Source organism: Mirounga angustirostris, unplaced genomic scaffold (genome assembly GCF_029215605.1).
Source record: "Mirounga angustirostris isolate CCGP_5_RB_7025 unplaced genomic scaffold, mMirAng1.0.hap1 SCAF_17, whole genome shotgun sequence".
Classification (NCBI taxonomy): Eukaryota; Metazoa; Chordata; class Mammalia; order Carnivora; family Phocidae; genus Mirounga; species Mirounga angustirostris.
In genome coordinates, this window is record NW_026991725.1 from 44872713 (window position 1) to 44898186 (window position 25474).

The 25474-nt window shown below is 58.7% G+C and overlaps 1 protein-coding gene across 1 annotated transcript; it reads left to right on the forward strand.

The window, feature by feature from the left end:
* The first annotated feature begins 8382 nt into the window (after positions 1-8382).
* METRNL (meteorin like, glial cell differentiation regulator) lies at positions 8383-25077 on the forward strand. Its single transcript, XM_045888196.2, has 4 exons — positions 8383-8804; positions 14487-14872; positions 23344-23403; positions 24272-25077. The coding sequence occupies exons 1-4, from the start codon at positions 8626-8628 to the stop codon at positions 24586-24588; spliced, it is 942 nt and encodes a 313-aa protein (XP_045744152.2). The 5' UTR covers positions 8383-8625; the 3' UTR covers positions 24589-25077.
* The last annotated feature ends 397 nt before the right edge of the window (positions 25078-25474 follow it).

Below are 25474 nucleotides of genomic sequence, written 5' to 3' on the forward strand. Positions count from 1 at the left end.
TTTTCAGGGCCTGCCAAGACCTCTGATTGCAGGTCTAGAAACACAGGGGAGGTAGGCAGGGTCATGAACATTGTCTTGCAGGACTGCTGCCTCAGAGGGGCCATATGGCCCTCAGGCAGTGCAGGGACTGGGGTGTTCTGTTGGGTGGGAGCTGTGTGTGAGGGGCACAGGACTCTTCCCCAGCATCAAACTCTTCACCCTGGCCGTGCTCCCAGATCCCATCATGTAGGGGTTATTGAATAAGTGTTTCCTAGGTTATGTAAGGGGTACACAAATCACACGATGATATCTCAGGCCAGAAGAATGAGTCTGTAATGAAATCAAGTCACCTCCTGGTTGACCTTGCCTATGGCATTTGGTGACCTTAGGTGCAAAAGTCTGGAAGCCACACCTGTGACCTGACTGTCCCCTGCATTCACCCTGCACAGGTCCCAGCACCTGACCCTCCCCTGGCCCCTGCCTGAGTCTCCTCACCACTGTCTCTGTGGTTTGCCAAACACATGTAATCAACCTCCTGGACCCTTCCCCAGATCCCCAGGACCCCCACTCCACATCCAGCCCATGTGGGGCTCTGGGTGCCCTTCCCTGTCCAGCCTGTGAGCCATGCTTCCCTGAACCTCAGGCTCAGGGAAGGTGAGGCCAACCTGGACTTCCCACCACCATGTCCAGATGGAATACAGACTCAGCGAGGGGACAGGAGGACACCTGTCTTCCAAGGCTGGCTTTGCCTGCATCTCCTGGTTCTGGGTAGGATTGCCCATCTAAATGGAGCCCCTACTGCGAAGGACAATGGCCTGGGGCCTGCTCTCAGCCCCTCCAGCAGGCAGCAGCCCTGAACTGCCCAGCCCACTGGTGGCCTCTCTCCAGAGCTGGGCATCTGGGATGCAGGCTGACTGCACGTGTGGGAACCAGGCCACACCTGACAAGCCCAGAACGGGGGTTTACTACAGCTGTCCCCGCCTGCTTGCCTGGGCTGAGTCACTGAGGTGTGGCTCAGAACGGACCCAGGGAGGACCTGTGCCCTGTCCACTCCATCTCCCACCCCCATCCCTGGACTGTGCAGCTTCCCCCAGGGCTGAGGCTTGTCCAACACCTGTGGGGAATGAGAGGGGAGAGCTTGGGTGGGCATCACCCAATGTGCATGGCCACCAGTCCCCAGCGCCTCAGCAGGACTCACCCTCTCCTTCTGTTGGGGCAGGGAAGGGGATTTCACACCTCATTTGCTTGAAGGCCCAGAGCACCCCCATCCTTGTTTCTGCTCCGGATACCCAGGTTCCTGGGCTCACAGATGTTGACAGGCTGTGGTGTGTGCGCACAGAGGCACAGAGGGGCCGGATAGGATCCTCCCACCCCCCGCAGCACCAGTGACAGTGGCTGGGAATTCCAGTGCAAATGGGACGGCCAGCTCAGCACCCTCCAGGGCCCCCTGCCTGAGACGATGATCTCTGGCACCACCAGTGAGTCCCCAGTGGGGGGCTTTGTTTCTTACACTGCATGTTTTGGGGACAACAGGGAAAATGCAAACTCTCACCTCAGTGTGCTGAGGGTCCTGTCTTCCTGTGAAGCCCCAGGGTGTGCGTACGGTACCAGGACAGTGTCTCACGTTATACATTGTCCTGGTGGCTGGCGACTCCTCAGGTATGTGGGGGCAAAGTCTCATGGCCTCTGCAACTTTCAAATAGTCAGATGGAAGATGTACAAATGTGGGGCATCCAGGTGGCTCAGTTGGTTAAGTGGCCAACTCTTGGCTTTGGCTCAGGTCATGATCTCGGGTTCATGAGATCTAGCCCCATGTCGGGCTCTGCATTCAGTGTGGAGTCTGCCTAAGATTCTCTCCCTCTGATCCTCCTCCTACTCGCATGTGTGCTTTCTCCCTCTAAAATAAATAATCTTAAAAAAAATTTTTTTTTTTTAAAGATTTTATTTATTTATTTGACAGAGAGAGACACAGCGAGAGAGGGAACACAGGCAGGGGGAGTGGGAGAGGGAGAAGCAGGCTTCCCGCGGAGCAGGGAGCCCGACGCGGGGCTCGATCCCAGGACCCTGGGATCATGACCTGAGCCGAAGGCAGATGCTTAACGACTGAGCCACCCAGGCGCCCCTAAAAAAATTATTTTTAAAGAAGAGAATGTACAAATGTACGCACATAAAACACACGAAGATGCGTCAACACTCAGCTGCTGAATCAGAGGGTCTACAGTGCTGGGCGCACTGCACCTGAACACTCACGCAGCCTCAGACTTTCCACATGCACAGCAGGGACAGAAACTGGTAATTGCTGTGTGCAGCAGGATCTGAGTCCTTTCCTCAGAGGCTGGTTCAACCAGGTGACTGAGCTGGGAGCAGCCCACGTGGAGCTCTACTGGGAGGCATGGGGAGCATCACTGGGAGGCAAGGGGAGCACTTACTGGGAGGCAGGGGGAGAACCTACTGGGAGGCACAGGGAGCACCTGCTGGGAGGAACGGGGAGCATCATTGGGAGGCAAGGGGAGCACCTACTGGGAAGCATGGGGAACATCTAAAGGGACCATATGGGAGTACCTACTAGGAGAATATGGGACTATGCACTATAAGCACTGAACTTGGTGCAGGATGTGGAGGCTGAAACTGGCATTTTTGCATATAAGCTGGGTCTCTGGGTGAGGCCTCCGCCCTTGGCAGCCAGGACCCTGCGCTCTGGTTGTTAACACCTTGGAGCCTGCAAGCTCGGGGACAGTCCCAGCCTGCATGAGCTGGGGGAGGGGGGCTTAAGCTGTGACAGCACCCACTCACCAAGTAGGTGGTGCAAGGGTTTTGTGTGTGGTGCTGTACCTGGCTGAGGTCTGAGCCCAGCCCAGGAGTCCAGGGCTGCCCTGTCATGCTCACCTGGGATTTTGCTCACTCAGGAGGGTGGGGCCCTGGCACCCTGGGGAAAAGAGGTGGACTTGCCCTCCACACAGGGCTGGGAAGATCTGAATGTGGCTCAGAAAATGTGGGCCGGGCTGGGCTGGAGTAGAGCAGGTGGGCTTGGGGCGGGGGGTCCCTCAACACCACCTTCCCTCAGGACAGCGCCAGGAGCTATTGGACTACTGTTAGTGCCCAGGTCCCTGCAGAGCAGACTGGGGTGGCCTGGGCTTCTCCTGGACCTGGGAGCTCCTGCTGACTGGGGCACCTCCTCCGTCCTCAATTCCTGTGCTTGGCTGTTCTCTCTCTAACTTCTTCTGGCCCAGGGAGGAATACCCTGGCTCCCAGCTCCAGCAAAAGCCCTTGGAGTATGTAGCTGCTTGAGGATAGAGGCCCAGATGCTGGGACCCACACAAACCTGGCTCAGCAGCTGGTCACTTGAAGTTCTAGCCTATGCACACATCTGACCAGCCATATTAGGATCCTCCGGGATGTCAAGCCATCATGTCCATGTCTCATACAAATTCATCTTCTACTGTAGTTAGTCCCTCCTGAGTCCACCTTGGGGAGGCCATGGGGAGGCCATGGGGTCCTCCTTCCCTGTGGGGTGCTATCTCAATGTTGGGGTCCTTCTTCCCTGTGGGGTGCTGTCTCAATGTTGGGGACCCTCCTTCTCTGTGGGGTGCTGCCTTGAGGGAATCTGGATGCATTTCCACTGGTGTGACGGTTGTGGGATCACCGCAGGTCACCACCCTGGGGTCAATGATCTGTTCAGGGCCAGCAGAGTGAGGTGCTGCCAAGATTTGAAGTGGCTGTTGTCAGCAACAGTGATGGTGGGGTGCAGGGATGATCATATCACTTCAGCCGTGCCCACTGCTGAGCCCCAGACCAACCCAGGGCAGGCACCATACACCTGGCCGGTCGGCCAGCGCCCAGCCCCATGGACAAAGGGCAGGGGTGGAGCCCCTCAGTTCCCAACCCAGCTGGCTGCCCACTTTCTCCCTCCTACCTTTCTCTGCACAGACGGTAGACTGTGCTGGCAAATTAGGTTAGGGAGGCGTTTAGGTGAGGGTTACTGGGTTGAGGCTGGCTAGCTCATTTTATGTCTAATTACATGTTGCTCACTGCAGTTGCTAAACATAAATCACAAGTGTTCGGCCACAATTACAGTAATTATGTCCCTATGAGAAGGTCAGCAAAAATGACCTCAGAGGGGAAGCAGTGTGACAGCAGTGAGTCAGGAGACCAGGGGTCTGAGTGGGGAAGGCACTGGGCCATGCTTGATCCTCCCTAGGCAGGTAGGGGGCTGGTGGTTTTCATATGGATGACAAAGGGCAAGGTGGAGAGGGTGATCAGCAAAAGTTTCTGTAAGTTTCCAGTTTCTCGGGGAGGCAGCTGATCCTTCAGTGGGCAGATTCAGGTGACAGGCCATTTTGAATAGCAGAATGACCATCAGTACACACTCAAAAATCTCAAGACTGCGCAGAAAATAAAAGTGTTTACAGTGGTTCAACCATGTTAGCGGCTCAAAGAACTCGCACTGTGGGGAGCACGCTGGGGAGCCGGCCCCCACATGAGGCCCGAACTTGGCACCTTGACACCTGAATCGGATCTACAGAGCCAGGCTTATGACGCCCATCTGGTATGAAGCTCTGTGTGACGATATCATGAAGCTAACATCGCCCTGAGAATTGAGACACCACCCACTTTGCAAGTAACTGAGACTCAGAAAAGACCCCGACCACACAGGCCATGTGAACCGGACCAGGGAGGGGCCGTGTCTGAGCCTGTCCACCTACCACCCACAGGACTTGTACCCACTCTGATACTCACAGGCTGGGAGAGGGCATCCAGCCCCTCAGACCCCACCTCCAGCAAGTGTCAGGCACACAGTCATAATCGTGGTCAGTCCTGGCCACACTGGAGGCCACAGCTGCTGGCGCGGGGTGTGGGGGGCTCTCTCTGCCTGGCCACGGCCTGCCTTCCGAGGCTGGCCCTGGTCAGGGGCCATAGCCCTGGAACCCATCACAGAAACATGCCCAGGAAGCATCTGGTAAACATTTCTTGAGTGGAAGACAGGTGACAAGTGAATGTTGATACTAACCGGAATTTGGGCCACAGACTTGCCCCACCCTATACATGCTTCGGTGTGGACCCATAGGGTGGGGCGGGTGGCTACGTGGGCAAGTGACCTGCATCTGCCCTCCCTCATAATATTCACCTCGTAGGGCACGCTGAGTTGTGCTGGGGGCTGCTGTCCCCACTGAGCCCATGCCTGAGGCCTGTGCCCTGTTCCTGTGGTCATGGAAGGTACTGGGGCAGGATGGTGGGGCCCGGCCTCCTTGGCTGCTCCCTTCGTGAGCAGGTGTGAAGGGGCAGCTTTGCCTCTGTGACACCAGCAGGTCCTGGTCTGGCATCCCACCTTCCAACACTCCCTCTGGTGTTTGGAGGACAATGAGTGCAGGAAGTCTCCGACTGTTGCTCTGGATGCCATGATGCCCAGCTCTTTCCCACTGTGGGTGGGGGCAGGTGCTACTGTTCCCTCTTGCTGGGTTTAACTGGGGAAATGCTCACTGGGAAGTGACTCCCAGCCATCTGTGGATGAGCACACTCCAAGATGCCCTTAATGCCAGGGAGGACCCACATGCCTAGCGGGCAAGAAACTTTCTGGTTCATAATCAATCCCACAGGGGTTTCTTTGTTCCTGACCGGGCCCTAGTGGGTGAAGTGGGGCAGGTGGTCACTGGCAGCCTCGGACAGTCATGACCCACCTCACCCTGTTGTCCCCAGACCCAAACATAACATGCTCCCTAAGCCTGACACCATAGGCACCAGGGACCCATTTATGGGGACATTTCATTGCAGGGTCAGGAGGGGTCAGCAGCCCCACTTTGCCAGGCACACAGGTACCCAGGAGGCCCTGAGCATCGCTGAAGCATAACGCTCCCCAGGAGCTGAATGAAGCCCCAGGAACCAGTTCCGCTGCTACGGCCCCACCCCATGGCTGGACTGGAGGCTTGTCAGGAGGAGGGAAATCTGGAAATTCCTGCTTCAGAGACCCTCAGGAATCTGGAGGTACCTGTGTCCCCAGAAGGGAGGGCCTGTCACAGAGCCTTAGGTCTGAGCAGCAAGGCCAGGCTCTTCCCAAGATCCTGCTGGACTCGTCCAAGAACACTACCAAGTGAGCAGGATTCCCTCAGCTCTTGTTTTTAATTAGTAGATGTACTATTTTAGGTTTACAGAGAAACTGAGCAAAGAGTACTGATGTACTTCCCCCCACCCCCCCCATTATTAACATTTTGCATTAGACTGTACTGTTGTTATAATCAATTAACTGATACTGATATATTATTAACAAAAGGCTGTACTGTTCAGTCTTGTATGTTGTATGGATTTTGACAACTGCACATCCCGTATGCACCACTGTATTGTCCTAGTTTTAGGGAAGTGGACCTGGGCACAGGTGGTTTGGCAGACCTCCAGGTCACAGAGCCCTGAACCTAGGATGGGAAACAGCTCCACACTGCCCCTGAGATGGCCTCTGCCTGTTGGTTCTGTGGTCACTAGGAGATTCTGAAACCTTCTGAAACTTCACTCAGGCCAGTAGCACTCAGTCTTGGCATTTGTAACATGAGGGGGCCCTAACGCTGCCTCTGACCCTTCCCTGGTGTGGAGCCCTGGATCCTGACAACCCGTTAGAGGCAGCTTCTTGACCACAGGCAGAGCTCTGGGTACGAGGTGCTACAGAGCTGCGTGGACATGGCTGTGGGTAAGAGGTGGTTGCAGTTTCCAGATTCACAACCAGCAGGTTCCTCTCCCCAGGTGCCCGGGTGATGGTTTCACTTTGCCCACTTGTCACTAGCACTTCTGCACCCAGGTACCTGCAGGGAAGGCAGGGGCACACACTCCAAAGGGGGTGGGGTGAGGGGTGCATGAGGCTTCCAAACCTGGAATGCACACATGTACTCCTCAACCTCAAAGCTGCCCATGGGTCTCGGGGTGACATCCCTTCTTATGACTGGGCAGGACCCAGGGGCAGGGGTTGACTTACCCAGTCCAGGGCTTTTCTAAACAGATCCTTCAACTGTAACCACCTTCAAGGTGTCTGACTTCCCCCTAACCAGACGAGAAGGGTACCGTACAAACCAACAGGTGGAAGAGGTCACTCCCCTCCCCACAGGTCACTTGAAATTCCTCCTGAAATATATCTTGGCTGGAAAAGAAATACTAAAACAAGGTCTGGTTTCTCCACCACTTGATGCTTTTTGAGGCTCTGGAGCTCAGACCAACACCAGAGAGTTTGAGAAAGCAGAAAAGCCTGCTTTTGTGAGCACAGGGTGGCTACGTGGAGCACCATGGTTCCCTCCCTCTGCCTGGTAGACCCTCTTCATCCTTCCAGGATGATGACCAGGTAGGACGGTAGACCTGGGAGTCCCCCACCCATCCTCTAAGCAGACCCAGCCCTGGGTCCTGGCCTCAGGCCCCCAAGCCAGAGGAGGACACCTTTCCCATCAGAGCTGGGGCTGCTCGTGCTCCTCTTGTCCCCCCACTGGATGTTAGGCACATGGTGGCCCCAGTGACTACCTGGTGAAGGAAGCTGCTCCCATCACACTGTACTCACCAAGTCACCATGCTGGGTCCTGCTAGGACAGGGGTCTCAGTGGGGGATTTTGCACACGGGGCATTTGGCAGTACCTGGAGACAGTATGGGTTGCCAAACCTGGCTGGGGTGATGGCATCTAGAGCATGGGGGCCAGGATGCAGCTAAAATCCTACAGCGCACCGGACCGTCCCCGGGGGGGAATCAAGCTGAGGTTGGTGAAGCAGGTACTAGACCAACTGCGGAGTGGGGATGGTGAGGGCGAGCAGGCAAAGCTCCGCAGTGACGCGCAGGAACTGCGGCCCAGAGCCCTTCTGTGGAGTGGGTACTCCAGAGTCCACGGTCCGCTCCGTAGTGAGTCAGCCATGTCACCAGCCGCAGCTGGGCTTCCCCTCCCACGTGGGTCGCAGACCCGGACTGAGTCGGAACCTCTGCAAAGCACACTCGGATCCTGCGTGGGTTTGGATGCCAGGAGCATCTCCTGATGGAATCAGGCTGGTCAGGAGCCCCCACTACAGCCCAGTGGCCATTCCCGGCTCAGTCTGCGCGACGGGGTCCCAGCGCCGCCACTGCGGCCGGACCCGCTGGCCAGGCGCTGGCTCGGGTCTGCATTTACTTGGGGTCTCGGGTTTCTTCCCCGTCCTGCATCGTACCGGCCGGGACGCGCCGCTGCCCCGTCCTTCTCCTGCTGGGGAGTCTCTCTCGGACCCCGGCCCTTCGAGCTGCCTCCTCCCATCCGCTGAGCCGCCCCCCGGCCGCCGGCCGGGGCACGCAGGGCGCGGAGCTCCGAGCGCGCACTCGGGGCGGAGTTCCGGCGCGCGGGGCGGGCCCGGGGCGGGGGCGGAGCGGCCGGCCGGGCCCGCCCCCCAGCTGAGCCGGGACCGGGACCGTGGACTCGCCTACTTCAGAGGCTCGGGTGGCGGCGGCGGGGTGCGGAGCTGTTCGTGCAGCTCCGGCGGCTCCAGCGGCTCGGGTGGCCCCGGCTGCGGCCGGCATGGGCGGGCGGCCGCGCCGGGTGCGCGGGGGGCGCACGACGTGACTCGCCTGGACTTGGAGCCCCGCCCGCCCGCCCGGCCGCGCCGGGTGGAGGGTCTGCTCGGTGGGCGCGGACGCGGGGTCGGCGGCCAAGCCGGAGCCGGAGCATGCGGGGCGCGGCGCGGGCGGCCAGGGGGCGCGCGGGGCAGCTGTGGCCGCGGCCCCCCGCCCCGGGCCCTGGCCCCCCGCCGCCGCCGCCGCCGCCGCTGCTGCTGCTGCTGCTGGCCGCGCTGCTGGGCGGCGCGGGCGCGCAATACTCGAGCGACCTGTGCAGCTGGAAGGGGAGGTGAGTTCGCGCGGCGCGACCCCGGCCCTTGGGTCTACTGCGCTCCCTTCGCGTGCGCTCCCCTCCCGGGCCCGCCGACCGTGCGGGGGCGCGGCCCCGGCCGGCCGCGGGAGGGGACTCGGGGGCCCGCTCTCCCGGCTGAGTCCTGTCCCCGTCGCCCCCGCCCCCGGGTCTAGAACAAAAGAGCCCGCGGCGTCCGGGTGCCCTGGCCGGCAGGACGCCCAGGGGGAGGTGCACCCGCCGCGCGGCGGGGTCAGCCCGACCCGGCCCCTCACCCGCCCCGCGCCGACCCCGCATTGGAGGCGGGCGGGGGTCGGTCCTCCGGCCCTTCCTGGCTCTGCCCGCGGCGAGGACTTGCGCGCCCTGGGCGGGAGGAGCCGGGCCTGCGCTCAGGGCCGAGCGGGAAGGGCCGGCGGATCCTCGGGAGGGAGCCGAGGGCTTCGGTGGACAGAGCCGGGCCCTGGCGCGGACCGCGGCGGGGACCACGCCTGTGCGTGCGGGGGCCCGTGGGCGGACACCTGTGCGCGGGCCGAGTGCGGGGCCCGCTGTGCACCCCCCACCCCCGTCCCCGCCCGGGACCCGATGAAGGTCAGGCCGCCCTTGGCAGCGCGCGCGCTGGGCTCAGCGACCACCCCCCCCCACGCCCCTCCGCTGTGGCAGGCGAGGACTTTTTTTTTAAACTGAAGTGTGACAAGCAGAAAGGAGTGCAAGTCACAAGTGTGCGCGGGCGGGGCGCCTGAGGGCACAGCTCCTCGGGGTGAGAAACCGCCATCCGCCAAGGGCGCCCTCGGCCCCGCGGCAGGCAGCTCGCAGTTGGAAAATCGGGTTTTGTGCGGGTGAAGGAGTTTGCAGAGGGAGATGCGCATCTCCTCTGAAACTGTGGGCTGGGGCTGCCCGCGGGTCTCAGTGTCCAGGTGTTCGATGGAACAGGGCCTCCACCCAAGCCCCTTGGCCTTGACGTCTGATGGGAAGGCTCCCGCGGCTTCACACCTCATGCTGGGGGGTATCACGGGCTTATTCTGAGTGAAGACAGTTTTTCCGAGAAGGTTGTGCTGGGCTCTGCGTCAGCAGGGCAGCCGCTGGTCATCTTGGGTACTTACAGACCCAGTTCTCCGTGGACACTGGCAATTACCCTGCCCCCTACTTCTTTCCACCCCTCCTAGAGCCAGAGTCCTGGGCTCCAGAGGTTGGGCCTGTGGTGGCCTTCTCCCTGCCGCACAAACTCTCCCTGTACACACCAGAGCAGGGATGGAGGAGCTGAGGTTGGGGCCATGAGCTTGGAGCTCTGGGGGAGGGTTGGCCTGGAGAATGCTGGCGCCAGCACAGAGCTGGCTGGGAGCCTCTGACTCTGACACACTCTTCGAGGGCTGCCCTTTCCCCCACGCTGGTAATTAAACTCCCTGTTTTGCAGCTTCTGCTGGATGAATCAGTGCACCCCCAGACTGAGGTCTAGGGTGTCCTCCTCCAGCAGATCAGAAACAAACCCAGTCCCACACTGGGATCCTGAGTTTCCAGAGGAGCTGACACCCTTTCAGGCTCTCAGAGGACTATATGCCTGGAAGGGGATGCCTCTCCTGGGGATCGGAGGGGTCTGTGAGTGAGGGCTGGTCAGAGGGCCAACCAGCTCCTGGATCAAGCAGGTGTCTGCATCTTCTTATCTACCTGGAGAAGCAGGGACACTTGCCTGCCGCCCTTCTGTCTCCATCATTGCTAACATACCCCCGGTCTTGGACTCCCTCCAGCTGTCCTGCACTCAGCCCAAAGGCAGAGGGTGGCCGCAGGGGCTGCCACGGTCGGATCTGGAGAGAAGGCAGGGCCAGGCCACATTCCTGGGACATGAGCCCCCCTTGCAGTATAATTGCTGCCCCAGTTATCAATATGCCTCACAGATCAGCTGATAGATCCTTGCTGTGGGAACCTGGGTGTGCTGATTTGCCTGCTGGCCCCCAGAACATTTATGACTTTTTATGAGCTGTTCTAAAGACAGCGCAGGGTGGTGCGAGTCCCGATAGGCTGGGTAGATTCTGATCCCCTGATAGGAAGGGAGTTGCTCTTTATGACACTGGCTACTCACATTTGACAGGCTGAAATGTGTTTCTGGGTGTTTTCCAAGCAATGAAGCAGGAGGTTTTACAATCCCCATCCTGTGTGCAGGGGCAGGACAGCACCCTGATCTTTATTAGGCTGTGGTCGTAAAGATGGACCATGAACTTTCCCACTATTATTGGCAGGGTTTGTGGGTCCATCACACCTGGGCTAGTTCTCCTGCTAGGTGGGGAAACGAAAGCTAACTCCAGTTATCATAGCCTTTTGGTTTCTCCCTTGATCTGAACCCTCTTCCTGACTTTAGTAAATAAGAGATGATCATTTACTTCTGGTGTCTCAGGTGAGGCAGGCTGTGAGTGTGAGTGGTGTGGGCCTTGCTGCCACCACACTGACACCTTCAGAAAGTCCCATATCAATTTGGAATTTGCTGTCCTTTCCATGAAGGTGCTCCTTAGGTGTGTCCACCTGGGGAGTGACACCTGCAGACTCCTTTTTTTGGAACAATGCATGAACCCAGTTTAAATAATCCCAAGAGCAATCAGTGTTCTCAACTCCCTGAGGCTGACTAGAACCACGGTTTTTTCTGTACTCTTTGGCTTCATCCCATCAGAAACCAGTTATTTTATTTTTGTCTGGTAAGCATGTTGCTTGCATGCTATGTGAAGATCAGCCACCATATTTTATTTTTGTCTGGTAAGCATGTTGCTTGCATGCTATGTGAAGATCACAAATGCCACCATATTTTATTTTTGTCTGGTAAGCATGTTGCTTGCATGCTTTGTGAAGATCACAAACGCCACCATCAGTGATGTCACAAATGTGGCACATTTTGCACCTGCAGCAAGTTTGCATCAACAGAAGTGTTTTCAGGTTTGCTGTGATGCTGGAAACTTAGAGGTGAGAGATTTGGCCAGATTTTCTGGTAAGAACTAGACAGACTGTGAGCCCGTGACTTCATTAAAGATCTAGTGGGGTCCCAGGCTGAGAGACCGGTGGGTCTTCTGGACTGAGTCGATGTCTTGCATAGCACATGCTACTGACCTTTATGTGAACACCCGTGTTGAGTGCCTGGTTGGACTCTTGGTGGCCTCAATGCTTTAGGAGAGCATGAAGGGAGAGGCAGAGCAGAGCCGCATGCTGGCTGTGGACCCTGGGGCGGGTGTAGACCCTTCTCTGGGGGCCAGTGAAGACGTTAGGTAAAGGATGAAGTAATGGGGCACCTTATTTCTCCTATGTCCACCTTCACGTTGCTCCTGGCCCTCCTTTCGTAGAGTGACTTACGAATAAATGGAGCCAGGTGTACTCACAAGATGTCCGGGTGATATGTGCAGGCTGGGGACAGCAGTCCAGCCCCCAGACTCAGGTCCGCCTCTCCCTGGGGAGCCATGGGTTGGCCACCTGTCCCCACAAGTGTTCCCTCTGCCCCTGCCCAAGATGTGGGTGGGGGTGGACCCCCCATTGGATTGGATTAGGTGACAGTGAGAGGGACCCAAAGCTCTGGTATGGGCTTTCCTTTCCCTTGAGCCACAGGGCCCCCTCCCCACACAGAGAGGGAAGTGAAGACTTGGACAGGATGGTTTTTATGGGAGAGAGCTTTGAGGATTGGTGTCTGGCCATGGGGCAAGTGTCCAGCTGCCCCTTGAGGCTGGAGACCGGAGAGGAGGGGACACTATGATAAAGTTTGTTTTGGCTGCATGAGAGCACAGCTGATTATAGTCATCTGTGTCAGCCACTCACCATTTAGTCTAATTTTTTCACACAGCACTGTAATTGTGCTCGTCCACACATACGTGTCAGATGAGCTTATGTGAGTTTTATTTGACTGTAATTTGTAAGTCTGTTCTGCGTGTGCGGCCCTGGTAGGCGTCTGAGGCTGAGCTGGCTGCTGGTGACCCAGGGCCTTGCGGGGGCGGGGAGCGGGGTTAGGAGGGGCTCACCCCCGACACCTCCCTCTGACGTGGTCTGCAGGATGACTGTGCAGCCCCAGCCTGCAGCCGTCATAGGAAAAGTGAGGTTTTCTGGAGCACAGAGCGTGAGTCACTAACAGTAAATGCAAACCATACGCTACGTGTTTTCTCTTCTGTAGAAGGGGTTTCTGGTAACTCACTCAGGCCAGAGCACGGAATATAGCATTGTTTATTACACGTAAAAGTGCCAAGAATGTGGATGAACCTGTCTGAGATCTGATCAGAACCAAATTTCATGTAATAAAACACTTGGTTGAAGTCACTGGTTGAGTTCCAAGGCTGCTTGGTGGCTGTGACGTAACCCGTAGCGCAAGCTGACATTCACAGTAAAATTTGGGGTAGGGGAAACTTTAACATTTTTGGTGGTTTCAGTTTCTTGAAAACATAACGTAATGATTTTACGCCAGGCCTGTTTCACCAAGAGTGTAGCACATTTCATTTTTTCCTGTTTAATACTTATTAGGAGTGAGATTAACTCGGCACTCTAAAACTTCTCCTTGGGAAGATGAACTGTCTGCTTACTGTTTGTCGTCTCTCTCCCTGTGGCTTCTCCATGCATTCCCTCTCGTGTCTCTCCCTGTGGAGGACCTTTACCTACTTTTGTATCTTGCTTTGATGATATTTGAGTTTATTTTTAAAAATACAATTGGCAATGCAGGGTCTTCAGGGTTTATTTTAAAATTTTATTTATTTGAGGGCGCCTGGGTGGCTCAATCAGTTAACTGTCTACCTTTGGCTCAGGTCATGATCCCGGGGTCCTGGGCTCGAGCCCCGTGTCGGGCTCCCTGCTCTGCATCGGGCTCCCTGCTCAGCGGGGAGTCTGCTTTTCCCTCTCCCTCTGCGGCTCCCCCTGCTTGTGCTCTCTCCCACTCTCTCACTCACTCACTCTCTCAAATAAATAAATAAAATCTTAGAGCAGGGGAATGGGCGGCAGCTCCATCCCAGGACCCTGAGATCATGACCTGAGCTGAGGGCAGACTCAACAACCCATGGAGCCACCCAGGCACCCCAAGGTTTACAAATGAAAAAGCCATCAAGTCATCACTTTAAGGAAAACACAAACATGCCTATCTGGAAGGTGCCAAAGACAAAACTCACCCACAATCTCCAACCCCCCAAATTGCTTACATTCCTAATTGGTTTAAAAGCTACTCTCTGGACCAAGTGAATCTGCTTCTTGTTTTCACACTCAGGGAATCTGCCATCATCCCCGGCCCTCAGTAGGTCACCTGGAACTTGGGTTGGTGGTAGGGTCCTGTGGGTGTGTCCTTGATCATGTTCCAGAAGATCTACCCTTCTGTGGTCCTTGCTTCCACGGCACCCATTGCCTCCACGATGGCAGAGAGCCTCAAGGACACGTGCTCCCAGTGCCCCTTGAAGGCCAGCAGATGCACGTGTCGAGGTGTTGAGAGGGTCTGAGACACACTTTGCCTATGCACATCGCGGCCTGTCTCACCGTGACCCTCTGGGGCAGGCCTGCTGGAGGGGACCGGGTGTGGGGCCATGTGGCTGCCCCTCCCTGGAAATGGCCCATGTGGCAGGGCAGAGGTGGCAGCAGCCTGCATGTGGGGGAGGGGCTGCTCGGGCACCTAGGCCGGCAAAGGCCAGCACGTGAGTGGGGGGCACATGTGGGGTGACGGGCCCCGGCTGACGCATGCCCCCTCTGCAGCGGGCTGACGCACGAGGCCCACAGGAAGGAGGTGGAGCAGGTGTATCTGCGCTGCTCTGCGGGCTCCGTGGAGTGGATGTACCCGACCGGGGCTCTCATCGTCAACGTGCGGCCCAACACCTTCCCGCCCTCTCGACACCTGACTCTGTGCATCAAGCCCCTCAGGGACTCCTCGGGGGCCAATATTTATTTGGAAAGAACTGGAGAACTGAAGCTGCTGGTACGGGACGGGGACCGTGGGCCCGGCCAGGTGCGCTGCTTTGGCTTTGAGCACGGCGGCCTTTTCGTGGAGGCTGCGCCCCAGCAGGACATCAGCAGGAGGACCACGGGCTTCCAGTACGAGCTGACCAGCCGGCACGCGGGGTCGGACCTGCATGCTCTGTCAGGTGGGTGGCGTGCCCTGGCGGTGGGGAGGGCAGCAGGGGTGGGGGTTCTTGGGTGGCATCATGGGCGGCCACAGGCATGGTGGTACCAGCACACGGCCCCCTGGGTGTGGCGGGTATTGGACGTGTGGTGTCCCATTAGTTCTCAGGAACTGTGTCTGAGCAAAGGGAACAAGCGTGCCCTGAGAATGGTCACAGGTCGGATGGACCCCGGTCCTAGCTCCCTGACGTGCTCGTCTTCTGTGTGCTGCCGTAGGGGCTGTAACTGGAAATGTGTGCCCCTGGCGTTTCTCCTGACGTATGGGTTAGCTGAGTGTTTTTGACATCAAGCCTCTGACATGGCGAGTTTTGGGCGGGAGCCCAGACTGATTCACACTCCAGAGTAGTGCAGAGTCTTGATGACCTGAGTTGTGGGGCTGGTCCCCGGTTCTGGAGGCATTTTGTGGGTGGGTGTTCTAAGGAGAACCCCATGTGGAGTGGGGACACCAGCAGTGTGCCAGGAGAGGCTGCGGGTAGCCGAACCAGGCAGGGCAGGGACTCACCTGGGGGCCCTGTGAAGCCGGCCCTCGAGGAGCCCCCTCCACGGCAGGGCCCTCCGAGGGCAGAGTTCTGGAAGGAGGCTCCCAGCAGCCAAGGGTGTGTGTGTGTGCACAGGGAGATTGTGAGTTGGCTTTAGATTGCCCTTCATTTTTTCTTTTGAGGCAAGCAGACAGCTTTGCCGGGCCCTGTGTGGAAGGTAGTGTTGGTCTCCGAAAAGTTCCAGAGGCAGAGACCAAGGAGAAATGAGTGGCCTCCAGAGTTCTCACGTGGCCTGGGTCTCGCCCCTTGTGCCCTGCCCACCCCCCCACCCCCCAACTGCCTGACTGCCCAGGTGCAGAAGCCCTTATCTTTTACTGTTAAGGGACACTGGAACTTTCCTTTGAAAAAGAAAATGTGTTCAGAAGGAATACAGAATCCCTTTAAACTCCCTCCTGTCCAGAAATAGAGCTTGACAAGTCCCTGTCTTTTAGAGGCACCCAGGCCAAGCGTCTCGCCCTTGCTCCAAGGCGTAGGTGACCTCACGGGATCCAAGTATGGAGGGACACCATCTGGATCAATTCCAAAGCTGGTTGGGGGCAAGATGCCTTCCAGCAGGGGGGAGGTGTGCGCAGGTTCCAAGAGGCCATTCCCCAGGAGAGCAGCCAGCCCAGATGGTAGGGGTAGGGGTGCCAGGCATCGGGTGGTGCCGGCCAGGCAGGGATGCTGCTAACACCCCACAGTGCACAGGGCAGTTCCAACAGTTGTCAGCAGTGCTAAGGCAGAAACGCCTGGTTTGAGGGGTAGACCATCCCCAAGAATAGTATAATCTCCACATTTTAGTAAATAAAAGATTTGGGGAAAAACAGATCTGCTGGGTTTGGACATGCAAACTTTCCTCCAAGTAGAACCCCCCTCCCCCTCCAAGTGCCTGACTGCCCAGGTAGGACCCCCCCAACTCCAAGTGCCTGACTACCCAGGTAGGACCCCCCTCCCACTCCAAGTGCCTGACTGCCCAGGTAGGTCCCCCCTCCCCCTCCAAGTGCCTGAATGCCCAGGTAGGACCCCCCCAACTCCGAGTGCTTGACTGCCCAGGTAGGACCCCCCAAGTGCTGAATGCCCAGGTGGGATCCCCCAACTTCAAGTGCCTGACTGCCCAGGTAGGAACCCCCCCAGCTCCAAGTGCCTGACTGCCCAGGTAGGACCCTCCCCCACCATTCCAAGTGCCTGACTGCCCAGGTAGGTGCCCCCCCTCCGTCTCCAAGTGCCTGACTGCCCAGGTAGGACCCCCGTCCCCCTTCAAGTGCCTGACTGCCCAGGTGGGACCCTGCTGCCCCTCCAAGTGCCTAACTGCCCAGGTAGGATCCCACTGCCCCTCCAGGTACCTGACTGCCCAGGTAGGGCTCCCCTCCCTCTCCAAGTGCCTGACTGCCCAGGTAGGAACCCCCTCCGCCTCCAAGTGCCTGACTGCCCAGGTAAGACCCCACTGCCCCTCCAAGTGCCTGACTGCCCAGGTAGGTCCCCCCTCCCCCTCCAAGTGCCTGACTGCCCAGGTAGGACCCCGCTGCCCCTCCCAAGTGCCTGACTGCCCAAGTAGGACCCTCCCCCACTCCAAGTGCCTGACTGCCCAGATAGGACCCCCCCAAGTGCCTGAATGCCCAGGTAGGACCCCCTCAACTCCAAATGCCTGACTGCCCAGGTAGGAACCCCCTTCCCCGTCTAAGTGTCTGGCTGCCCATGTAGGAACCCCTCCCCCTCCAAGTGCCTGACTGCCCAAGTAGGACCCCGCTGCCCCTCCAGGTGCCTGACTGCCCAGGTAGGATTCCCCTCCCCCTCCAAGTGCCTGACTGCCCAGGTAGGACCCCACTGCCCCTCCAGGTGCCTGACTGCCCAGGTAGGACTCCCCTCCCCCCGCAAGTGCCTGACTGCGCAGGTAGGACCCCGCTGCCCCTCCAGGTGCCTGACTGCCCAGGTAGGTCCCCCTCCCCCTGCAAGTGCCTGACTGCCCAGGTAGGACCCCGCTGCCCCTCCAAGTGCCTGACTGCCCAGGTAGGACTCCCCTCCCCCTCCAAGTGCCTGACTGCGCAGGTAGGACCCCGCTGCCCCTCCAGGTGCCTGACTGCCCAGGAAGGTCCCCCTCCCCCTGCAAGTGCCTGACTGCCCAGGTAGGTCCCCCTCCCCCCACAAGTGCCTGACTGCCTAGGTAGGAACCCCCTCCACCTCCAAGTGCCTGACTGCCCAGGTAGGCCCCCCCTCCGCCTCCAAGTGCCTGACTGCCCAGGTGGGACCTCGCTGCCCCTCTAAGTACCTGACTGCCCAGGTAGGACCCCGCTGCCCCCCAAGTGCCTGACTGCCCAGGTAGGTCCCCCTCCCCCTGCAAGTGCCTGACTGCCCAGGTAGGACCCCGCTGCCCCTCCAAGTGCCTGACTGCCCAGGTAGGACTCCCCTCCCCCTCCAAGTGCCTGACTGCGCAGGTAGGACCCCGCTGCCCCTCCAGGTGCCTGACTGCCCAGGAAGGTCCCCCTCCCCCTGCAAGTGCCTGACTGCCCAGGTAGGTCCCCCTCCCCCCACAAGTGCCTGACTGCCTAGGTAGGAACCCCCTCCACCTCCAAGTGCCTGACTGCCCAGGTAGGCCCCCCCTCCGCCTCCAAGTGCCTGACTGCCCAGGTGGGACCTCGCTGCCCCTCTAAGTACCTGACTGCCCAGGTAGGACCCCGCTGCCCCCCAAGTGCCTGACTGCCCAGGTAGGTCCCCCCTCCGCCTCCAAGTGCCTGACTGCCCAGGTAGGACTCCCCTCCCCCTCCAAGTGCCTGACTGCCCAGGTAGGACCCCGCTGCCCCTCCAAGTGCCTGACTGCGCAGGTAGGTCCCCGCTGCATCCCCCTCCCCCGGTACCAGAGGCTAGGCTAGGGCTCCCGCTCAGGAAGGGGACGGTGAAAGCTGCTGTGAATCTCAGGACCTGACTGAAATTTTAACCACACCAGGCTTTATCTTGATCACCAGCTATAGGGTGTGTGGGAGAGCTGGGGGAGTGGACCCCAGCCTCACTCTGGGGGACCTAGAAATAAATTCACATTAAAAACGAAATGGGAAAAAACCCAGTCACTGAATTCGATGCTTCTGACTAGTGATAGCTGGCTGAGGGGAGATGTTAGGAACTTGTTAACACCCTGAGGGAGACGAGGGGAGCTATTGCATCCCTCCTCCCCAGGGTGCTCGCCTTTCATCAGGGGATGGGCCCCTAAGCCCTTAATGCCAGAGGAATGGGTACGTAATGTGGAATGTCAGCGCCAGCCATCTGGCAGCAGTGACGTCCGCCAGGCCAGGCGGGCTCTCTGGTGGCAGCGCGTGGCTCCCGGCTCCCTCCTGCTCTGACCCTGGCTGTAGCTGCAGGAGACTTCAGTGAGGCGGGAGCCCGGGCACCTGTGGCGTGCAGGTGCGCACATGCCCTTGGGCCAGGCAGCCAGCGATCCTGCCTGCTGGGGAGCTAGATGGGCCTTCTCCCTCCCTGATGAATCACAGGTTCTAGTTTGTGCTGACTTGAGAATCAAGAGAGGCTCCCGCCCGGATGAGTGATGTGTGTGGGAGCCTCGCAGCCCTGGACATTTCCGCTTGGGAGTGTTTGTCCTGAGTGTGGTCACCTAGTGTGCACTTGAGCTGAATGATCAGCTTCCTGGTATGAACTGAGAAGCTCTGATAGCCAAGAAGAGGCCAGAATGGAGAGGAAACCGCTCCTCCAGGCACAGACTAAGGGGTGGGTGTTGGGAGGTGACCCCAGCCTGTGGGCTAGGGACTCAGGATCTAGCCACCACATAGCAGGTGGCTTCCCCCGACCCTGCCCCATGACCTCCTTCTCTGTGGGCCTCACCAGGGCACCTGAGTAATGTGGTTCTCCACTGGTGCTGAAAAAGTCTGGCAGGACACAAAAGGTGGGCAAGTGGCCAGATCCAGGCAACTAATGGATGAAGCTCTGGGGCAACGCCTGGAACATGTGCTGAGGTCTCACAGTCAAACCCAGCCGGGCAGTCTGGGGGCCATCCTCCCCAGAGTCCCAGCATACTTGGGAAAACAGGCACCACCAGGAGCCCCCATTGTCCAGTGGGGTCGGGCGTGGGTAGCACTGGCCAGTGAAGGATGGCCGGGGTTTCCTCTGTCTGGTTCTAGGGGGCAGAGACAGACCTTCTCCTTGGTTTGCCTGGGGCAGCCCTGGTGGGCTTCTGATTCCAGTCTGTTCTTTTACTTCCTGGGGAGCTGAATAGCAGGGGCTCACCGGCTTGGCTGCATCCACTGTCTGGGGTTTGAGCTCCGTGCGATGTCTACCCAGAGCAGGTTTCTTGGAGCAGATGAGTTGGGAAGACAGTGGCATTTTAGACCCATAGCTAGAGGGGAGGGTGCTGGTTGTGAACGCATAAAACTTATTCTCATCGCTGGTGGGGAGCCTTGTGATGGTGAGGGCAGCCTGGCAGGTCCCACGGTTTCCGACGGGCTTCATCACTCCTCCCCTGTTAAAACCTGCTCTGTCTGATGAGCTAGGGGGTGAGTGATGCCCATGGGGTGGGCAGGGTGGGTACAGAGCCCTCCACTGGGGAGCCTTTCCAGCTCAGCATTTGATGGTGGCTCTGATGGGCTGGAATGGGCTGTGGGGAATGAGTAGCAAAGTTCAGAAAAAGTGAAAGAAACCTCATTATGTCCTGGAGACAGAAAAGGAGAGAGAACTGAAACTGAATTTTTTTCTATGGATCACTTTGTTTCCTGCTTGGCTTCTCTGGCCACGGTAATTACGGGATAATTATTTCTCACCTTGCCCATCTCTGGCCTTTTGGGCTAGAAGGGTGTGGCCTCCACCTGCGTCCTCACCAGGAAGAGGGAGGGGGGAACAGGCGAGGAGGGGAGGCTGGTGAGATTGAGAGCTCCCAGTGCACAAAAGATGGGACTTGGGGGCAGCCGACCAACCTGGGCCGGGGCCCATGGGGCCACCTCGGGGCAACACCAGCCTGACGCTGGCTGTGGTGACAGGCCAAGGAGGCTCCAGAACCAGTCCCGTTCCAGCTGTGACCCCTTTCACCTGTCACTGGTTGCCGTGAAGGCCCTGGTGGGTGTCCTCATGCACAGTTTTCCCTTTGGAAATTGCATGTATCCACCTGGTCATCCTTACCCGGGCAGTCCCGCCTGGCAGAACGGTATGCAGCCGTCTGTGAACCTCTCCCTGCCGAGGGCCTGACATGAAGGGTGCTGCCCTCCCCCCACCTTCCTCCCCGCCTGCACCTGACCTCCTCACCTGGGTCCCTGCAGTAGCCCCCTCTGCTCTCCCTGAGCCTGTGTTTTCCTTCTTCAGTTCATTGTATGCGCATTCCGGGGTAATCTTCCTAAGATGTCCGTACCTCAGCCACCCCCTCTCCAAGAACCATAATCCCAACTGGCCTATTGGCTGTCCCCTCCTCATCTTCCCCTGCAAGGAAACGAGATTCAATGTGTCCGAAACCGGCGCATTCCAGAGCCTTTATGAGCCCAACTCCGATTAATAATTGTTTCCAGATTGCTTCTCTTGGCGTCCACAGACTGGATTTTCCAAGAAGGTGACCTACGCTTTGTAAAACTCAGAATTATGAAGGGAGTCTCCAGGGTGGCACTTTATTAGCTCAGCTGTGGTGGTGATTGGCTCACTGAGGCTTCTGGTCGGAGGTTCTGCGGGCTGCTGACCACCCTCCCCTCGGGTCTCCAGCACCCCCACGGCTGCGGTGCCATGGGGTGTGAGCAGGGTGGGTGCACAGGACGGGCTCCTTGCCACCTTTCTTCTTAGCCATCAGCCGAGGTCCCAGCGCCTATGTCCATGGAGAGGGCAAAGCTCTTGGACTTGGCGAGTTGTGCACCATCAGGCCGGGGATCTGAACACAGGGTGTGGCCTTGGCCTCTCACTGCCCCTCTGCCGCCTTTGTGGCCTGTCTCAGCCAGCTCAGAAGCTGAGATTGCTTCTGGAGAGCTTTTGGGGTGGAAGCTTGTGTGGACCCGTGCCTCCTGCCCACCCTCACTTGGAGCACTGCATGGCCTGGCCCCCAGGGACCCTGCTGTGGCTCTTCCCTCCTGGGGAAGTACTCCAGGAGGGGTACCTGCAGGCAGGCTGTGGCCACCACGGGATTGACTGCTGACCCGCTTCCTCCCACCGGCAGGGGCGCCCAGGGTGGGGCCTCTGACCCCTTGGGCGCTAGGGAGTGCCGGCTAGCATGGGAGGTCTCACCTCTGCCACATGCCCCTTGCCATAGGGGCTAAAGTAAAATGCTGCCTCAGAGTGGAACTGGAGACTGCTGCCCTCTACAGTGCTGCGTGCCCTGCCTCGTCACTCCCGACCTGTGTGGCCTGTCAGGCCCAGTGGGGGCAGGAGGTCCCCGATGGATGAGCAGGGGAGGGAACCCCCAGTGGGCCACCCTCTTTTTGAAGAAAGGCCTTGGGGCTGGGGGGCTACACATGGAACCTAAGTGCCACAGGTGGGCAGCAGTCTTTGGAACTTGGAGCCGGGTGGGTGCCCGGTCCTCCTGGATGGGCTGGATGGGACGCATCCAACAGGCTGTGCTTGTCTTGCAGCTTCTCCTGGTTCCCGATAACCTGACAGAAGCAGCAGGTGGTGGGAGGGCCAGTGAATCAGGACCTCCTGAGCTGGCCTGGGGCGCAAACATCCCCCCAGCCCAGAGCAAGACGACGGAAACAGTGCTCGGAAACCCATGTCCACCCCCCCGGGTCCACAGAGACCCTGTGCTGCCTTGGGTGGCACAGACCCTGTTGGCTCCGTGCCCTGGGCCCCGGAAGGCCTCTCTGAGCTCCTGCTCCTTGGTGCCCGGCCCTGCCCCAACTGCTCGCCCAGTTCAGGTTTTGTGAGGGTGACTGGTCAGTGTGTGGACAGGGTTAGCTTTGTCCAGGCCCAGCAAGTGCCAAAGCCATGGATGTTCTGGGGCCTTGAGAAAGTGAAAGGTCTTGTTCCAGCAAGACCTCATACCTAACCTTTCCCTGAGCTGGGAGAATTTGTGCCAAACCCTAGGGACTCCGCATCCGAGAGTCAGAGGCCTTGAAAGGTGCAGTGAGGGCCAAATGTTGTGTTCTCCCAAATCCAGTGCTGGGTCAGGAGTGGTGCCATGGTCTAGGGGGAGAGGTGGCAGGGCCAGAGGCTCTGCCCCCCCAGTCTTTCTGGAACTTCACCCCGTCTGAGGAAGTGAGGGTGAAGTGCGGAGTGAGGGCTGGGCTGGGGCAGAAGTTCATGGGGTGAGGCCTGGCTTGGCTGGAGGAAGCCAGCCACACCCGGGCTGTGGGGGGTTGGGGCTCCTGTGAACTAGGCTTGCCATGGATGGTGTTTGCAGGCAGTGACGTGGTCTGAGGGCCAGGCGGGGTCTGGGGGAGGGGCTGTGCTGAGGCCCGTGGCTCCTTGGTATGAGTCCCACAGCTTCTGCAGGCAGGTGCGTCCCTCCATGCTCATAGGCACCCTCACCAGCCTTGGTGGTCCTTCTAGGCAGTGCCCTGACCCTGGGCAGCACACAGGGGCAGCACATGGGGGCCTGGGGAGCAGATGTGTGAGTGGGCGGTCACAACATTTTGGGGAGCAGGTGTGGAGGCTGGAATGAAGGTGACTCTCAGCTGGGCTGGTGTAGGGGATGCACTTCAGACCAGCTCAGGTTGGTTTCCCATGGGTGATGGGCATGGGAGAGCCGTTTACACGCAGGCCCAGTGCTTGCTGCACTGACAAGCTAAGTGGGGACAAGCACCAAGGCCAGCTCTCTCCCTTGGGATACACGCCCTTCACAGCCACATCTGGAGCTGGGGGTATCCCCTGGACCGGCCAGCCCCTCACCCACGTGGCCAAGGTCGGGTTCCCTGTCCCGCTCCCCGAGGTCAGAGCTCTTATGGGGCCTGGCGAGCATGGACGGGGGCCTTTGTCCTGCAGACCCTACTCCTAACCCTGTTCTGTCCCCACAGCCCCATGCTGCCCTTGCAGTGATGCAGAGGTGCTGTTGGCGGTCTGCACCAGCGACTTTGGTAAGTGTCCTCATGCTCCCACCATGTGTTGGGAGCCCCACTTGGGCCTGGGAGGACCTTCCCGTGCTGGCACTAAGCTTGGGGAGGAGACTGCTGAGGACAGTCGTAGTAACAGGAAAATGCTTTTCTTTCTGTGAGGTAGAGTGACGTCTGTCTACCCAGGGGAGGGACCTGCCTGTAAGGCAGGGAGAGGGTCAGGAATCCTACTAGAGGTGGTCACGGAGCAGTTTCCTCCAAACAGGGATGCTAGCCTCACTTCAGAGCCCTGCTCTCCTCTGGGCGCCTTGTGGATACGATAGCAGGAGTTCCTGGCCCTGGGGGTCCAGGGAGCCCAGGGGGCCTGGGGCTGAGGTCGGGGACTCCGCTGCGTGCATGTGACCTTGGCACAAACCCTCAGGCGGGGGATGGAAGCAGTCTGCTGGATGCTGGTGCCGGACAGGAAGCCAGCCCAGCTGGACCTGGCTCTGGGCGCCCCCACCCCTGCAGAACGAGGCTTGGGGGCTGGGCAGGGTCCTGGGTGTGGGCCTGCTCTGCCAGCTCCTTCCCATCACCTCCTCCCCTCGGAGCTCCACCGTGTCTGTCTTGTCTTGATACAGAGCTGCTGCAGATCTTGTGGATTAACCGTGGTTACTTGCCTTGTTCTGACTTGAAAACCTGATGCACAATGTGGTTTCTGTCTTCTGTTTTTCCCCGCTATGTGGCTGTAGAAAAATATCTTTACCCCTGACAAAGTCAGGGACAACCCCCTAGAGCGCCTCATGCGCGTGAATTGTTCTTTTTAATGGGATTTCTGGAATGCAGAATTCAGGGTCAGCCCTGGCCCAGGTGCCCCGGTGACCGCGCTGACCCCATGTCCTTGCCTCCGTAGTCGTCCGAGGCTCCATCCAGAACGTCACCCACGCACTGGAGCAGCAGGAGTCCACCATCCACCTGCACGTGAGCCGGCTTTACCGGCAGAAGAGCAGGGTCTTCCGGCCCGCCCCAGAGGGCGGCGGCTGGCGGGGGCGAGTTGCCACGCTGCTGGAGTGCGGTGTGAGGCCTGGGCGTGGTGAGTTTCTCTTCACCGGCCACATGCACTTTGGGGAGGCCCGCCTCGGCTGCGCCCCACGCTTCAAGGACTTCCAAAGGATGTACAGGGATGCCGAGGAGAGGGGCCTGAACCCCTGCGAGATGGGTACGGAGTGACTGTGGGCGAGTCCACCGCTGCCGCAGCGAGTGCTCGGATCGGGGGCTCCCTGGTGCTCAAGCCATGGAGGCACGTGCCACGAGGTCCTGGCCAAGGACTCCCTGACTGATGGGAAATGTTGTAAAATGCAAACTAAGTTATTATATTTTTTTTTTTTAAAGAAAAGTCCATAGGAAGCAAACTTCAGTGTCTTAAAATGCCTTGTGTGCCATTTCATACCATTTTTCAAAAGCACCTGACGTCCTTGCGCTCAGCTGGTGTGTTGGGTGACATGCTGGGGCCGTAGCCCACAGAGGACGCCCAGCACCAGGCCTTGTATGAAGCGTGGGTACCATTCAGAGTAGTTTCTTATGACGGGAACTTACGGAGCCAAATACTTATTTTTTGTTTTGTTTTTGCTTTTCAAAGAATGTGCTTTGCTGGCCGTGGTCATTTTTGGGCTGCAGGCTGTTTCCATTCCAGAGAATAAAGACCAGCGTCTGATGGAACAGTGGTGCGTCTGTCTGCAGCCCTGGGCGGGTATGCACGGCACTTCCCTGGTGTCAGGGCTCTCTGGGGGTGAACACACCTGAGGGAGCCCCACGGCCCTGTTGCTCTGGGCCTTTCGCTCTGGGCCCAACTATAAGTGTGGCTGTGACTGTCATGCTTCAGAAAACACTGCTTGGCCTTAGCCAGACTGCACCTCCTCCTTCCACCTCTGTCCCCTTTAGCATCTGCCCTCCCCTTCCTGTTAACCCAGATCCTGCCCTTTGACTCCAGCTTCCCCCAAATGCCCCAGCCCACAGCAAGTCTGGACAGTGGGGGGCTGGTCTGCACTGGGCCAGTGACCTCCACACCCTCACGGATGAGCAAGTACCCAGCAGCTGCTGTAACGAATGACCACAG